The sequence below is a fragment of the Rhinolophus hipposideros genome (assembly GCF_964194185.1).
Source record: "Rhinolophus hipposideros genome assembly, chromosome: 3".
Classification (NCBI taxonomy): domain Eukaryota; kingdom Metazoa; phylum Chordata; class Mammalia; order Chiroptera; family Rhinolophidae; genus Rhinolophus; species Rhinolophus hipposideros.
The window spans coordinates 63686385-63704486 of NC_138049.1; the positions used below are offsets into that span (position 1 = coordinate 63686385).

Below are 18102 nucleotides of genomic sequence, written 5' to 3' on the forward strand. Positions count from 1 at the left end.
AATGAATGAAGACAAAGGGATTCATGGGAAAGCATTTTACTACACTTAAAATTTGTGGAAATCACTCCAGCCCTTGGAACATCACAATTTCAAATGGGTTTTAACAGATATTCCAAAATCTCTTCTAAGAAAATAGAAGTATACGAGGTGAGCTAGTATGCAGTCTTCTGAACTCAGTCATAAGATTAGTGTCCTTAGGGAAGAAAGACAATGTTCTCAAATCACTCAAACTTATTAAGTGTCCTGTACCAATGTTTGCTGGCTGTAGATTACTCATTCTTTATGGATATCTACAGTGTTTCAGGCACTATTTTGGGTCTGATAACACAGCAGTGAGCAAAGAAGGCAAGATCTATGCCCTCATGGAGAATCATTCTGGTTAAGGAAATGGGCAATAAGCATAATAATAAATAAATAGGATACTATCTGATACTGGTAAATAGTACAAATAAAATAGACTAATAAGGGAATGCAATGGCACTGTGAATTAAAAGAAATTTAAAAAAAGAAATGAAAGTCTTTTGAGAGCAAAATATCCATGTCCCGTTTATCCTAAGATCCCTGGAATCTAATGCTTTGCTTGGTACTCAGTGGGTATGCAGCTTTTTCATTTTTCCCTTTGGGAGTGATTGAATTAATTCTAAATGCATAAAATATAAGACATCAACCGAAGCAGGAACATTGAAAGAAAGGATTAGAAATTTACCAACAAAGCTTAAAATCCTTGACAATCAAAATTCTAATACAAAGGGCATACAGCACACGGAAAACAGAGCTGCTCTCTGTCAAAGATGGAGCTGCCAGCCCTCCTCCGATCAGGGCACTGCACAAAAGCTTTCACATGCATCTAAACCCCAAAATATTCTATGCTCACTGAAAGGAAGAGAGCATTGGCTTTACTTTGACTCAGATTTATTATGGCAGGACACACAATTGCTTCATTACTGCTGAACTTGAGGGAGATTCTAGGATAAAACCTAGGTTTTAAGAGCCATTTGATGCTGAACTTTCATCCATACCTCCTGAGAGGTCAACCAAGACACCAAGTGGAGAAAGAAGTCATCCTCCTATAGAGAGCAGGCTGCTGAACCATTGCCAATCGATAGAACATTACGGAGACAGGCAGCAAGAGGCCACAGTTTCAAGGAGGAGGTGTTAGGTTATTTATTTATTTGGGATGTCAGTATTAGCTCCTACAGACATGTTTATTAGTGCAAGTAGGGTGTGGTTGGTTTTGTAGGTCTTAGTTGTACTAAGATCCAGTGTTGGAGTCACACTGGTCTCTATTTATAATTACAATTTTTTAAAAACCAAACTGCAGTGTCCATAGAGCAAAAATAAATTATTGCAAACTCATTAATTAAGGCAATATCTTAGGGCAATTGGTTTATATTGCACTAGTAATAAAAATTGTTATGAATCTTCAGGGTTTTTATTAGGATCATTAGTAGGAAATAACATCCTCATTTTACAGGGCTCGCTTTGTCACAGAGCACTAGACCTGAGGTCCTGTATAAGCTCACTCATGCACTGGCTTTGTGACGACTGACTTTGAGGCGACATCTGGATTTGGATTTTGGCTCTTTCCTCTCTTCTCTGCATGAGCGTTAGCAAATTACCCACCTTCTCTGAGCTTCTACTCCCACTTCCATAAAGAGAAGATAACAATAAGTATTTCAAAGATTTTATGATAACTAAATATTAATGTGTATTAGTTTGCAGGGCTGCTATAACAAAATATCACAGACTGGACAGCTTAAATAACAGAAATTTATTTTCTCACACTTTGGGAGGCTGGAAGTCCCAAAATCAAGGTGCCGACAGGGCTGGATTCCTCTGAGGCCTGTTTCATTGCAGATGGCTGCCCTCTTGCTAACTCTTCACATGGTCACCCCCCTGTGCACAGGCTGATCCCTGGTGTCTCTTCCTCTTCTTATAAGGACACCATATAAATTAGTTTAGGGACCCACCCTAATGGTCTCCATTTTAACTTAATCACCTCTTTAAAGACCTTATCTCTAAATACAGTTACATTCTGGGGTGGAGTTGGGAGTTCAGCATATGAATTTGGGGGGGACACAATTCAGGCCATAACATAATATTTGTAAGGTACTTAATGTATATTTCTTCCCCTTGCCTTTAATTTTACAAATTAGGGGTTGGCCTAAATTACCATATCTCAGTGTGGCCTTGAATCTTTGAGAGTCAACAAGCTTCTTTCAGGGAATTTATGAGATCAAAACTATTTTCACAGTAATACTGAAACCGAGATGTTATTTGCCTTTTTTTCAGTGTTGACTATTGCACTAATGGTGTTAAAGCAATGATGGGTAAAACCACTAGCCCCTTATCATGAATCAAGGCCATGACAACATACTTTACTTGTATGTACTCGTATTTTTCAACATCATGAACTCAGGGTAAAAACTATCACTAATTTCACTTCAGAATGTCTTTGATAAAGTCAGGGTTATTAATTTTATTATATCTTGGCCCTCAAATGCATGTATTTTTAATATTTTGAGTGACAAAATTGGATATTCACACATGAAATATATCTGCTTCATACTAAATTATGATGGTTGTCTCAAGGAAAAGCACTTGTGAGGTTGAGGTGTAAGCTGACCTAGCTGCCATTTTCATGGAGCACCAGTTTACTGGTAAGATTTACACACCTTACAGACTTTGATTTCATGAAGTATGAATTACAGACAAACAATGATTATTGGCACATTGGTATTTGATGACATTTTCTTTAAAATGAACTAAGTGGACCTTTCAATTGAAGAGAAAAAAAAAAAAACACTTTTTTTTCTAGTATTTGTTGCCAATGATAAAAATTGAAACTCTCAAGAAAAATTGGAATTTTGGAAAACTTGTATCTGTCACCACAAGCTTAGCAGCTTTCTAATACTTAACTATTTTTCTAATGTGGACAGTGGTGATGTTTAAAATGTGATTTTTAAATATTACATAAGGAAATGTGCCAAAATTTGGAAGACCTGCTTAACTCAGTGAAATAATATTTTCCAAATGACCAATATATGCTTTCACAAAGTCATGCATGGATAAAAGATTCATTGAAAGTGGAAGGTAGACTAATAGATTCTAAAGTAAAAGTTCATTGATTTGATTTCAGATTCTATATCTTGTTGAACTTTGGTGTAGTATCAAAGAAGAATACCTATAATTATCTAGAAAAATTATTAAAATACACTTCTCCTTTCAAAATACATACTGTGTTTCCCCGAAAATAAGACCTATCTGGACAATCAGCTCTAATGCGTCTTTTGGAGCAAAAATTAATATAATGTAAGACCGGGTCTTTAATATAATATAACATAATATAATATAATATAATATAACACTGGGTCTTATATTAATTTTTGCTCCAAAACATACATTAGAGCTGATTGTCCAGCTAGGTCTTATTTTGGGGGAAACACAATATCTCTGTGAAGCCAGATATTCTTTAATATTCTTTATAAACTTCAACCAAAACAATATATCACAACATAGTGAATGCAGACACAGGTATGAGAACTCAACTATCTTCTATTAAGCAAGACATTAATTTACAAAAATGTAAAACAATGCCGCTATTCTCAATACATACATGTCTTTTGCTTTGGAAAATAGTTATTTTTAATAACGAATATGATATTTATGTTACCACATGATAACATAAATTTATTTTGTTACAGTTTATTTTTAAATGGATAAATACGTATAAGGTCTGACAATTAAGTTCACAAACTTGTTGCGATGCTGTTGGTAATCTTTTTTGATATCAGACGGATTTGTACCAACTGGACAAACAGTTAACCAAGTTTACTATTTGAAAGTGCTGAAAAGGATGCGTGAAAAAGTTAGACGACCTGAAGTTTTCGCCAACAATTTATGGCTCTTGGATGACGACAATGTACCAGCTCACACGGCACTGCCTGTGAGGGTGTTTTTAGCCAGTAAACAAATAACTGTATTGGAACACCCTCCCTACTCACCTGATCTGGCCCCCAGTGACTTCTTTCTTTACCCAAGGATAAAGGAGATATTGAAAGGAAGACATTTTGATGACATTCAGGACATCAAGAGTAATACCACAACAGCTAGAATTCCAACATTGCTTTGAAGGGTGGACTAGGGGCTGGCATTGGTGCACAGCTTCCCAAGGGGAGTACTTCAAAGGTGACCATACTAATAATCGGCAATGAGGTATACAGCAATTTTTCTAGGATGAGTTCACAAACTTAATTGTCCGATCTTATATTTTGAACACTTCTTAGTTTTAACTTCTAATGTAGCAAATATTTATAGGTATAACCCACATAAATAAAATATCTTTGGAGGTTCTCAATAATTTTAAGAGTTTGTAAATGACTCCTGAATCACCTCCGCCCCACCCCTAAAAAATATTGATAACTCCTATCCTAGATCATTGTTTCCCAAGGCACAGTACACACGCTGCTGATTATACATGAGATGGTTATAATGGGAGCAGAGATACACTTTTTAAAAAATTTATAGCTACAAATTTATTTTAATATTTTATTAATACTAGCTTAATTTTTTGTAGTTTTATAAAGTTTTCCTCTTTCCATATATTTATTTATATTAAAAAATCAATTTAACGGAAACATAGATACAGTAAAAATGGTGACGGTGGTATGTGAATGACTGAAGTGTGGGAAACCCTCATTCCCAGAATACATTTTCAAAGGCATCTATTGTAAAGACTTATTTTTCCTAACTTGAATCTTCTCACCCAATGATTTTACATACTAACAATTGTTATGAAGAATAGAATTTACTTAGAATGTGTCCCTCACATTCAGACCATAATTTCTATTTGATGCCTGGATAATTGATTTCATTTGGCTATTTACAATAACAGTATGAAGTCCCCATTTTATTCTGGATTTTGTAGGCATAGTTCTTGTTACACAACAAATAGTATCACGTGGTGAAATAAAAATCATTACTCACCAGTTCTTTGACTTCATAATCTCATCTTCCATCTATAAGCTATGTCAAACTCTGGGCTTCATTCCCAAACTCATACTGTGTAGACAGTGACTAATACCTCTGTTCATTTCCTAACTCCATGGAAAGAGGCTTGGGAGCCAGTCTTGAGAAAAAGGATAGTCTACGGGGTGGAGTGTTGAAGCTAGCTAGTATCGGGAGATCTTATCCTGATACTGATTCAAGTTTGTCCCGAAGCCCTGGGAAAGACCCTTAATCTCTCCAAAACTGGCTTTCCTTCTCTGCAAAACAAGTGAATAGCCTGAGTGTGAAGAAGACTAGAAACAGATTCTGGAGGTGCCATTTGTCTAGGGGACTCCAAAGAGATGGGAGCAACCGGACCATGTGAAGCACCACTCAGGCCACTAAATACCAGGCTCTGCCTTTGTGGACATAGACTCCATATCCATGTAAACTGTGCTGTTTTATCTTAATCTGTGACTCTGTGATGGCACCAAAACAATATAGTAAAGGAAGGGAATGGATACATCAGATGGGTGACAAAGCATGGCTGCCTGAGCCCCAGGAACGGTGAATTCTAATCTTAGCTCTGCCACTGTCTCAGGACACAACATGTACCCTTTCTAAAACATAGACAGCTTCCAGACAACAGCATTAGCCTATTTCACTGGACTGTTGTGAGAAATAATTTTTAAAAATAGCAATGTAAAAGAGTTTGCAAAATGAAGTGTTAAACTGAAATTCGGGCAGCATTCTGAGTATTCTTACTCCATCCAGCTAACTAATAAATACAAATTTGCATTAGTTGAAAAGTCTTTAAGAATATAACTTCTTAATCAATATAACACTAGCAGCCTGGCAAATTGCATGAAGCCACAGGCCTGAGACCTGGAAGAAATTAAATTGGTGCTTAATAGAAATTGGACTTGTGAGCAAGAAGATTTCTGGAAATTTAAAATCTAACCCATAGTTCTAAAGCTAGAACCATGTTATACACCTTCAGGGCTAGTTACATGTAATGATCATGTGTATATTGATACATATATTACTAATACCATAGAAAATGTAGAAGACTAACAAAAACGTTTTAGGGAGCCCATGAAATTTTAATATCTATCTGTAAAATCGATATGTAAAATGTGCTTTTATAATGACATAAAAGATATTTACAAATGAAAAAAGTTATCACTCTAAATAAATTTACCTTTTTAAATATTTTCATTTAAATTTGTCAATTTAAGAATTAACTAAAGGGAGGGAGGAAAAGAGGGGGAGAGAGAGGGACACGGAGAAAGAAAGAGAACAGTTTATGTTGATGCTCGTTTCTCTTTCTTCTAAATCCTGTACAAGAAACTTAGTAGGAGAATTGCAATACCTATGTTGATGAAGGTGTATGTGTGTGTTCCCACAACACCCACGTAGAAGCCAAGAAAGGAAGACAGCTGGAGTAGTCCATTGAGCTAGACCTCCTTTGAGAGTTGTGGTCATTCTTCTGGTGGCTTGTGCATTAGTTTTTCTGTTTACCTTTTCTTGATAATGAAAGCTAGCCATAGCTCTCTACAGGGCAGCCTCTTTACTGTAAGTGCTTCAGTTATGGCATAATGAAAATCCTGGGTAAATGAATCGTAAAAGTTTCTGTTACCTCTGTGTTTCCAGGGACTCTCTGTCTACCTACCATGTCTTGCAAACCCAGCAGTAGTCAGTCCTCCTAGGACAGCAACAGCCTTCCTTGATTGCCCTGTGTTCTTTTGCTGGACATAAAGGTTTAGTCATGGTTAGATTCTGCCTCATTTCCATTGAGTTAAACTAAATGACAATCTGGCACTTGTCTTGTCTCTCAGAGGCAGAGGGAAATGGCAGCTCCACTGAGACCAGTCTGAAGAGAAAAGACATTTTTCGCTAGAACCAGCGAAACCAGACATTTCTTATTCCACAGGTAGTTAATAAAATATTAATGACTTCAGAGATTTAAAAGGCCCCCAAACAAAGATTCTACTCCAGGCTTCCCTTTCTAGGTTTGCACTTCAGGGCACTTTGTATCTACAGGCAAATATAACTTGGGAAACAGACTTCAAAGTAAGTTATCCCGAAGTCTGGGCCACATTAGCATGAACTGTCAAGTGGCCTTCCTACTTCCCATTATTCCACTGCAGGTAACCGAAAACCAGCAACTTGCAGGACCATGACCAAAGAAAAGAAAACTCAGGGAATCGGAAAAGGAGAAGAGAAAAGGAGAATCATTTCACTGATTATCAACCAGGTATGCACACAAAACACTGGGGAAATCTCCATTCCTTTATGAATGGGTATTAAATAAGGTCATTTTAACAGCTGTTACTCTGACATTACTAGTTGACCTCTAAAACTATATCAGAAGCTGTATTATAGACCAGGAATGAAATTTCCATTTTTTCCAGGTGTTTTTCTCTTCTCCTTTGAAACCTAGTATAACCAACAAATGATAAGTTAATTCCTTGAGCAACGGAAATTAAATTAAACAAAGTAGGATTAATGTCCAGTTCACTAAAATGCATCAAGTGATTGCATTTGTGATTAAAATTGCATTTGTGATTGTGATTAAAAATTGTCAAAATTAGGGAAAATAACATACCGATGTATCATTTTTAAAATAAGACAAATTATTTGCAAAAATACCACCTCGGGCACATTTAGTGAGTTTTGCTGGAGTTGGGAGACGTGGTCAGTGAGTGATGTCTAGGCGATGTCTGTTTCTTTTAGTCAGATGGTCTGTCTCTAAAACAGTACCTTGATCAAACCACTCTCCCTTCCATTCAAAAAAAAAAAAATCAAAACCAAAGGAAGAATTCCTAAAAGTTGGGGAATTGAATGTTTATTTTTGCTGTTGTTTTCTTACTAAATGGGAACATGAAAGAAATCTTTCACTCAACAGCTGCATCTAATTTAATATGAAGCTCCCCAAAAAGGAGTGAACAGGATGTGATGGGAAGCAGCTCAACACGGATGCTAACATTTTGTGAGGCATCTGCTACTGTTCCACCACCTAGAAATCGAAGAATCAAATGAGCAGATTCAGTTCTGCCAAAGTTATCAAATTATTGTCCAAAGGATTTTTGCAAAGCAGGCTCCTCCTTTCCAACATCTGCTCTACCCATCCAGCGAAGGACCCAAGGTAGTCATCCACTTGATTTGTTCATAGAGCACATTATCCCAATTGCCAGTCCACTACATACTGCACCTTTTATCATAAGAGCCTTCAGTTATTGAATCAATCGAGAGAAAACTCTAAGAAACTAGTATGTCCATATAGAGGTGATTCAAATATTTTATTTGATTCATAAAATACTGAATTGTAAAATGTTTATGTATTTTATAAATACTAAAAGTGTGTCAAAAGTTTAAGTGAAAATCCAAGAACCCCCACCAGCAAATAAATTTTTAGAAAATTCTTTTTGGGGATCATAAAAAGTAATAAAAAGTTTACCCTATTGTTATGTTCATCCTTACTGCACTATTGAAATCAGATGACAGATTGCTGCACAAAATCTGTTAGGCAAAAAAGCTGAAAATGAAAAGGTGCCAGAGACTTTCCTGGCCAATGTCTTGTGAGAGCTAAGGATTAAAAGAGTACCTACTTGTCTGGGATATGCGTGCTCTGGCTTTTTCATGCAGGTATTTTTCTTGCCTTTAACTAAAATGAAAACTGAACTCCCCATGTAAATCAGTCATATTGGATTTGAAGACACCTGATTGGAACCTCACAAATGGGGATGTGGCTTGTGCAGCTCAGATTTATGATGGTGCGTCTGTTGTGAGTGGTGTCTTGAATGGCGGCCAGGAACTCTTCCGTCAGCTGCATCCATATGCTATGCATGTGTTCACTGCTACGCACATTTTTTAAATTTAGCTCTTGTGGGTACACGTTCTACACTTTTCCGCTGCACGTGATTTTTTAAAATATGTCTGAGAAAATATACACAATCTTTCTAAAGTCTTTGCTGACTCACTGGGGGTTCTTTTGAATGTTTTCCTTTTGAAAGCCTGAAGTAGTCGAAAGAGTACAACTAAAGCTACTCTCAGTCTACTGGGATTAAAACTTATTGCTTAGTCTTACATAGATGTTACATGATGACTTGTTAGAAAATTTTTTTCTATATAGAAGTAAACTGTAGCTCTTTTTGATGGACTATAAATTGGTGAGAAAAGACAGGGAGAGAATCATCCCGGTCAGTTCAGGGCCAGCTTATGTGTTAGTTTTCCAAACAAATTTCATTTTAAAGTTTGGCCAAAGGACAACATAGGCTTTAATACTATAATTATCAATATGGCTGCCTAGGAATTGTCTCTTTTAAATCTATTCTTTAGGAGACAGAGATGCAAACATTTCTAGTTTAAAATTTCAAGTAACTATATTATCCAATGTATAAACTTCCATTGTTCTTTTTTCAAATGGAATTTTGAAAAAATTCCTGCAGGATTCCTGGAGATTTGAGCTTTCATCCTGATTACATTTTATCATCTTTGTAACTGAGAAAACAATAAGGCATTATTATTTTGGCTGTTTATAAATATGTCTTATTTAAATGAATGCTTAACTTAAATCTCATTTAAACCCAAAATACTTAATTTGGGTTTCACTTGACCCTGAAGTAAAAGTGCTATTATTCTTTTCCTATGCACAGGTAAAAGAAGATAATTACGCTTTCCTCTTACTGTTTATAAATTCCTGAGAGCCAGGACTATGCTTTCATTTTGATTTGTTTCTTCTATTTTCATCTTACTTTTTTCATAGCACCTATCCAGTCCTATGCACACAGAAAGCATTCGTAATTGGTTGTTTCCCTCTTCTCTCATTACCAAGCTTATTTCCTCTAATATTGTAAACCATTTGAAAAATACATCTAATATTGTAATATGAAATATGGAATTTATATTTTAATATGTATTTGCATTCTTAACTGCTCTGAGGTACCTTTAAAAAGACAGACTGCATCAAAATTTTCAAAGGAATTACAAGTATTATTGTAAAAGTTCATATTTTTAGAGCAGATGACAGCAAAATAAGTGGATGACAACAACATAATTGATTATTTCAGGAAATTTCACGAAATTTATTGAGTCAATTTGGAATATTTAAGGAACCAATATCTAAATTTTTCATGTTCAGCCAATCATCATCATGTGGCCAGCCATGAATTAAAGAAGAAAAGTTCAGTTCATAACCCCCAAGAAATGGTTTTGTAAGGAATATTTCTAGATGTCTTTCCTGGGGGAAATAACCTATTTAATCTAGCTGGTATCTATAAGGTCACTGCAATTGATCAAATGACTAAGGGAAAAATCATTACAGGATTTTACCCAAGGCTAGGAGCCCTTGAGAACTACCACTCTGAGACTGGATAACATGACATACTTCATGAATCTTTCTTAAGGTTACTGTATAAACTCAACAATTTTTTTTCTTTTTTTTTTTTTCAGCAAGAGAAAATAACCAAATTTAATACAGACATATTTATGGGAATCCCACATACACAAGAGAGTCAGAGACCCCACAGACACAAGAGGTTCAAAGATGGAAAGGGAGCCTGGGTATTTAAGACATCCTGAGCTAGGGATGAGGTAAATTGCCGTGGGGGCTTCAAAAATCATTGCAGAATGATAAGAACAAACCTTTAGTAAACAGAAGTTTGCTCTGCCTTACAGGTAGGTCAATAGAAGTTATCTCCGATAAGCTCCTATGGGCAAGGCCTCTAATTCAATTCTTCTAGGTAGTTAAAGCAAAGTGAGGAAGGCAGAAGTTTCTCTTGAGCCTGCAGCTAAACAGGCTCTTAGCTGTTTTTGCCTGTAGCTCAAAAACAGTCTGCATACCCCAGAGGCACATTCTGGACCCCCATAGTTCCCTTCTCTGAAACTTCCCTGGACATTCCACATTCCAGAAGTTGGGTTGGTAAATTGTTTTACATCTTATTAAACCAGTCTCAGTCTTGAGAAAAGTTCAGTTCAGTTAAAAAGTTGTGTCTCGTTTCAGGAGGTGGTGGTGCAGGTGGGCTCCCAAAGTTAAGCCTGTGGTACAAGCAATCCGGTATTTAATAAGAGGCATCTCTACGGAAGCAAAAAAATAGCAAAGGTTACTACAATCCTGGGTTCTGACTTCTGAAGGCAGGTGGTCAAGAAGGTTTCTAGATGTCTGTCTTGAGTCATCTTCAGATGGAGTGAAAGAGGGAGTTACAATCTGATAGATTCTCTTGGTCTGCAGTTTGAATGTCTCTGGTGATTTTTCTGGAACAGGCACAAAAGATTGTCCTTAGATAAGCTGTTGTGATGATTTCCTTGATGTCTGTATCAGCTTGTCCTATGTTAGCTTGCATGGCTTTGGGAAACGGGCAGTCTTAGTTCTCAATGATTCCAAGTCAATGGGTGGGAAAATGAAAATGTTAGTTTGGAGGGTTGCAGCCAAATTTAAATAAATAAATAAATAAATAAATAAATTGAGGATCCAGTCCAGTTTATAGATAGAAAATTTTTTTAAAAACTCAAAAAGACAATGAATAGCACTAGAATCTAATATGCACAAAGGTATATTATAGTTTCTATTGAAACAATTTTCTCTCTGAAATCATCCCCATTTTTACCAAAGATAACCAAATTAAGACTAATTTATTTGTAAAATAAATCTAGTTCCAATAAACTTGGCCTGATTACTTGTATAAGCCCAGCAAGAATACTAATTGAACACACAGGCTCTTTTAAATCTGCTTTGCTGGGGTTTTTCATAACAAATCTTCAGATTGAATTCAGAAAGTCCTCTTGAGGCCAAGAAGCCAAGACGCATACTTGCAATTAGACTGCCAACAATACCTATAGATTTAGGGTTAATTCCTCCCTTCTTGAGGTCCCGAGCATAACTTGAGTTTCTTTTCTTTCATCTCCCAGTAAGCAACCTTCATTCCTTACCTGGAAAGACTGCTGTGAATCATGTAAGCAAGTTACCAGGTTGTTTTTCCGAAGGGCTTTTATTGGCTTCCAAAGTCAATATTAATTCCTTAAAGCTTTCTAGTCATATCTGAGCCTACGCATGTCTCTCTCAAATATGACATTCTAGTCGAGCCTTCTATCTTCCAATTGTGTCTTGTTGTAAAGAGAATAGATTCTTATTGAACTTACACAAACATAGTGCCATAAAAATAAAAATACTCCCTCATTGAGAGTTTCCAAAGTGTAGAGGGATCAGTTAGAAAGAAAAAAAAATGTTTTAATACTGCTTACAAAGGTGTAATTTACCAAATTGCTAAGTCACCAGTAGTATAAGAGAAAAGAAAATAAAGTCCTTATAACTGGAAAACAAAAGATTTTAAAAATCAGCATATCTCAAATAAAATCATAAAGTTATAAACTTTTTCATTAGTTCAGTCCTGTGTAGTTAAACTTATTCTGCTTGAATCCAGTCTTCCTATTAGTTCTCTTGACCTTGCCTGATAATTGAGTGTGATAAGGGCAGTGGTAATTCCAAGAAGTTTGCAAGGCTGTCCATCAAGCCTCATATGGTTTGTTCAGTGAAATGGGTGCCTCCATCACTAGAGATTTTGGAAGGTATACCCCAAGTGGGAAACACATTTTCTGACAATTTCTTTGCCACTGAGAGGACATCAGCCATGTGGCAGGGGAAAGCTTCAACTCATCCAAAAACACATCCATACAACAAGGACAATATGATAACCCATACTAAATGGTAGTTGAATGAGGTCCAGCTTAAATGTACTGTGGTAGATGAAGGAATGCAAAAACTGAAAAAAGTGCCAGGGAGCTGGAAAGAACCAAGTAACCTTCTTATGTTTCCTATAGCCCCAAATATTCATTTAATTTGCAGTCATTGTTTACCCATCTTAATTTCTCTGATTCAGGAACAGACTGTTACCATGTTACAAGAACATCAGGATGGCAAAAGTCTGGAAATGACGGGTCATTTTTGCAAAAACAGAATGGACTTCATCGACTTGTTCTACAATCTGATACGCAGGTTCAGTCATTTTAGTGTGTCTCTGTTTTGATGACATTTTATGTCAGGACATCTCAGATTTTCAGCAATTTCACATATATTTCTGGAACACTTCTAGCATATACAAATACAATATAAAGGAGGCTCAAAGTTATTTTTAATTTGACAATGCTTCCCATGTAATTTCAACCCACCAAAATAAGCCTAATTAGTTTAATATTTCGCTTTTTTTGTAAGGCGAGAAAACTAATCTTTGAGGTGTTCCAAGGCTCCTTCTGGAATACCCCTAAATTATTCCCAGGTCAAAACACTTTGTAATTTAAATTTTGGGAAGTTTGCCTAAACGTATCAAGAGGTTTGGACATTTTACTAAATAAGATTATAAGTCATTATGAAGCAATACTTAAGTATCCATTTAACCAAAGGGGCCATAAAAGATTTCAAAGAAAAATACAGAAGTTTACATAATTGTTAGCAAAACTTAGTTCTTATTATTAAGGAGCTTCAGTTTTCTTAAGTGATCCAGAACCTGATTAAGACACATAAAACACAGAAAATTATTTTTAATAAAACAAAATCTTTGCTTTCTAGGCAGAAAATCTTTTCACAATATCAGTAGCAGACCAGTAAGCTTTTCGCAGAGAAATAAAACCAAACTCTAATTTTGTATCAGCTTACTTTTGATATTTAAATTCACTTACTTGATTAAAATTTCCTTTCACAAGATCCTTTTTCCACAAACCTACAACTTTCCTTTTTACATTCATATTTTTGTCCTGTTTTTCCTTTTTTCCCATTCTGAAACAGCCAGCCTTACTATAGGACAAAATTTCTTTTTCCTCAAAAAAAATCTCCGTATCTTTAGTTTTTTTTTCTTTTCTTTTTTTTTTTTTTTTTTTTTTTTTACGATGTCTGATCTTGTTTATTTGTTACTCTTTAGAAAATCTCATTTTTGACTGGACTCAGACTTAGAGGTAGAAGCTCTCAGAGAAGACAGCCTGCGTCTCTTGGCAATCTGTTCCTGGCGTTTTTCTTTGGCCTCCTTCATTCTCTTGGCCAAAAGTTTAGCATATTCTGCAGCCTCTTCCTTATTTTTCTTAGTACGCTGTTTCTTCAGAGCAATACGCCGACGTTTGTGTTGCAGGACTCGTGGAGTAACAAGACGCTGAATCTTGGGTGCTTTGGTTCTAGGTTTCTTACCTTCTTTGTTTAGGGGCTTTCTCACAACATACTGGCGGACATCATCCTCTTTAGAGAGATTGAAAAGTTTGCGAATTCTGCTAGCTCTCTTGGGCCCCAGGCGACGAGGCACAGTAGTATCAGTGAGACCAGGAATATCTTTCTCCCCTTTTTTTACAATGACCAAGTTGAGAACACTCAGATTGGCATCCACAATGCAACCCCGAACCGACTTGCGCTTTCTTTCTCCAGTCCTCCTTGGTCTATAACAGGAATGCCCCTTACTCAGGAGCAGGCGGACACGGCCATGGGTCAAGACACCCTGCTTCATGGGGAAACCTTGTTTGTCGTTCCCACCACTGATTCGAACCACATAACCCTTCCATTCTTCACCCAGAGCATCAGCAGCAACTTCTGTGGCTATACGCTTCTCATAAAACGTACGAAGTTTGCGTTCATCGTCCACTTCAATGAGTTTCTGGCAGCCAGTGGCTGGGAAAGAGATGTTCAGCTTCATCCTGAAGCAGCCGAAGGCCTCCGAGGCGCCACGAAAAAGAGCAGTTTTTTTAAAAAAAACTAAAACACATCCTATTTTTCTTATATGCACAGTTTTTTTCCCTAATATTATTAATATTGTTACTTTAGTCACATATATTAGAATTCTTGACTTTTTTTTTTAATTAAATTTATTGGGGTGACAATTGTTAGTAAATTTACATAGATTTCAGGTGTACAATTCTGTATTACATCATCTATAAATCCAATTGTGTGTTCACCACCCAGAGTCAGTTCTCCTTCCATCACCATATATTTGATCCCCTTTACCCTCATCACCCACTCCCCACCCCCTTACCCTCTGGTAACCACTAAATTATTGTCTGTGTCTATGAGTTTTTGTTTCTCATTTGTTTGTCTTGTTCTTTTTGGTTTATATACCACATATCAGTGAAATCATAGGGTTCTCTGCTTTTTCTGTCTGACTTATTTCACTTAGCATTATACTCTCAAGATCCATCCATGTTGTCACAAATGCTCCTATATCATCTTTCCTTAACGCCGAATAGTATTCCAGAATTCTTGACTTTTAAAAACCTTAACTAATAAAAAAGAAGCAATTGTGAACTGCCTGTTACACCAGTATTCCTTAGATTTATACATTTATGAACACATTTAATAGTTTCTAGAAATATAATTCCTCATAGCAAAATTTTTTAATGTTGCACAAGAAATGTTTACTACTAGACCCAAATATCTTTAGTTCCTCTACAATGAGCAAAAAAATAGATAAACCTATGTCAGTAATTAATGTTTCATTATTTTATCTTACTTGGAAATGGCCTAGACATTTCAGGAATATCTATCACTTATATAGCAAAACTTTAGAGTTTCATGTTACTAAAGAGATTTAGGAAAACATTTTTAAACAACATAGCAATCACTAAAGAGTTCATCTAAAAAGAAGCTTTTCATCCTACTTATTTAATTGTTCTTAACAATTAGGTTTAGATTACTTACGAAAATTTTATCATACCAAGTTGTTTTCCTTGCTGACAAATTTTGCAACAGAGATAACATGAATTTATTTGACTAATAAACCCAGGTAAAATAAAAGTATTTTTTAATGCTGATTATTCTAAAGATATGCCTATTTAAAACAAACGAAAACCCGCTTTAATATCAAATATTTTCCCAGATCACATGATTCTGAAGAGCATTTGGATTAGTTTCTGTTATATTTTTGAGAATTCTCCTATAAGTGCTTGCTTGTTTAAGCAAATTTAATCAAGCTTCTTTTTTTTTATAAATCAACAATACCATCCAGAGGTTGAAAAATACCACACAGCACACATGAACATGAAAAACAGAATTCATGAACAGAAACCTTTCAGACTTTATTTTAAAATTACTGCTACAGGACAGAAAAGATAATGTAAAGGAATAGTTGGATCCAAACTGGGTTTCTGGCAGAATAAATTAAGATTGCCAGTATAGATGGCTATAGCTTTTTCTTACTAATATTTGTGGAGAAAGCACTTAAGATTTGTATTTATTCTTGGCAAGGGAATCTTGGCGCCATAGAATCAGTTTGTGCTTTCAAAACAATCCTAGTCTTCTTTTTTTTTTTTTCTTCAGTCTTAGGAAATGGGGATGATAAAGATAGGTGGGCTTGAACTGCTTCTAGAACTGCATTCCTGCCTTCGAAAGATTTGTAAGATAACAATTGCTCTCAAAACTTGGGTTGAAACTTAAGTGATATCATACGTTGGCATACCTGTCTAACTATATAATCTCTAATTTGCTTCTTTCTCTCTGGGTATATAGTTTTATTTTAGCTTAGGGAAGGAGCTCAAAAAATTTTTTTAAAAAATCCTATTAAGCTTTGACATTAGTTTCCAATTTGGACAAATTTCTGATCAAAAATTATTAAGTCCTTTCAAACATCTTGTCAGGTTTCATCTGGGACAAACAGTAAATATTTCTGGCATTATTAAACAATGCCATGGACCCAATAGGGTGCAAAAAGTTACTACATTCTAGAGTCTTTCTTTCTGATAGCCAAAAGAAAGAACTGACAATCTTCATGTCCCAGTTCCCCAAAGAGACAATGTCTATTTCCATCAGATAATCCAGTAAAAGAGATGCAATTAATTAAAGTTGACATAAACATTCCAATTTTCATAATCTTATCTATCCTTACATTTCCATATTCTTTTAATCTAATTGTAGCCTGAGTCAGGGGCAAAACCAGTGGGTTTTGGTACCACAGTTCATGAGTTTCCATATCAAAGAGTACTGGAAGTTGCTCTTTTCTATCTCTTGACCATTTTACCCACTTTTGAATAAAAAGCTTTGGGTCCCCAGTAAGGGGTCAAACCCAGGGATCCTGACCCTGTTATCAATCTTGAACTAGATTTAACCAGCCTGACGGCTGCCCGAAGTGATTGCTGGTCAGGTTTTCACTGTAATCTCTTCCTTTCAGTCTTTAAAATTTTCCACACTGGGGTAAACAAAGCAGACTTGTGAGGGGCCCTTTAATATTGGATGGCCAACAGGGTGTCAACTTAGCCCATTCAGCCTTTGTGAATGCTGTAGTAAACCTTTGTTTTAACCATCTCAACGTCCTTTTATTTATCTATTTTTTTCCCTAATTGGCACATGCCTCATAATAGCCATTGTAATTTTAGATTATAATTTCCTTGAGAGCTGGCAGCATTTTGGTAGGACCCCAGGTTAGGCCACATTTCTTCTGGCCATATTTTGGAGTTCCCCGTGTGACGGTTTCTAAGCTGAGTTCTTTGGACGTAACATTTTAGGTTGCCTTTAAGATTTTGCCATTCTTTTTCTTTCATTTTTCTTCTTCAGTGTAGGACACTTGTACTTCCAATGTCCTGATTCTTACAATATCTGCAAATGTCTAAAGGCAAATAGGAAGGGGTCTGAGTGAACTTAGATTTTTGTTCTAATTTCTGTCCTTTCATCTTATTAAGGGAATCCTAATGATAAGCTATTAAAACAATATGAGAGCTCTCTAAGAAAAATTCTCTCCCCCTCTTTCTTTCTTTCTTTCTTCCTGTTCAATTTAGAAGTTTTCCCACTTAAAAGGATCGATCGTGTGACCTGACAGTAGGGTCTACAGAGACTCAAACCAATACAATGAATGCAAGAGGCATCCCCAAAGGAGAGAGAAAAGAGAGTTATTCCCAAAGTTAGTCTAAGAAAGATGAGGAGCCCTATCTTTAAACAGCTGTTCCAAAATACAGGGAATCATGTGCTTTCCCCTTTTGAACAGAATAAGGTTTAAGATTCTCTAAGCTTGGATTCACAGCCTATACCGCTGCCCACCAGATACATTTCTGGAGGGCAAAAATGAGCATTTTATAATGTCACAGTATTTTAAATTGCCAGTAGTTTCCTTTATATATTTGACTGTTGCGCAATAATCTTTATCTAGCCACCATCTACAT

At 36.0% G+C, this 18102-nt stretch overlaps 1 protein-coding gene across 1 annotated transcript; it reads right to left on the minus strand.

Annotated features, from left to right (window-relative positions):
- Positions 1-13864: 13864 nt before the first annotated feature.
- LOC308494950 (small ribosomal subunit protein eS6-like) lies at positions 13865-14687 on the minus strand. The gene has a single exon (XM_081042962.1). The coding sequence runs from the start codon at positions 14652-14654 to the stop codon at positions 13905-13907; it is 750 nt and encodes a 249-aa protein (XP_080899088.1). The 5' UTR covers positions 14655-14687; the 3' UTR covers positions 13865-13904.
- Between the last annotated feature and the right edge of the window lie 3415 nt (positions 14688-18102).

Bases quoted from the DNA above. Each gene is read 5' to 3' on its own strand.
- LOC308494950 (XM_081042962.1), bottom strand. From the start codon at position 14,654: ATGAAGCTGAACATCTCTTTCCCAGCCACTGGCTGCCAGAAACTCATT.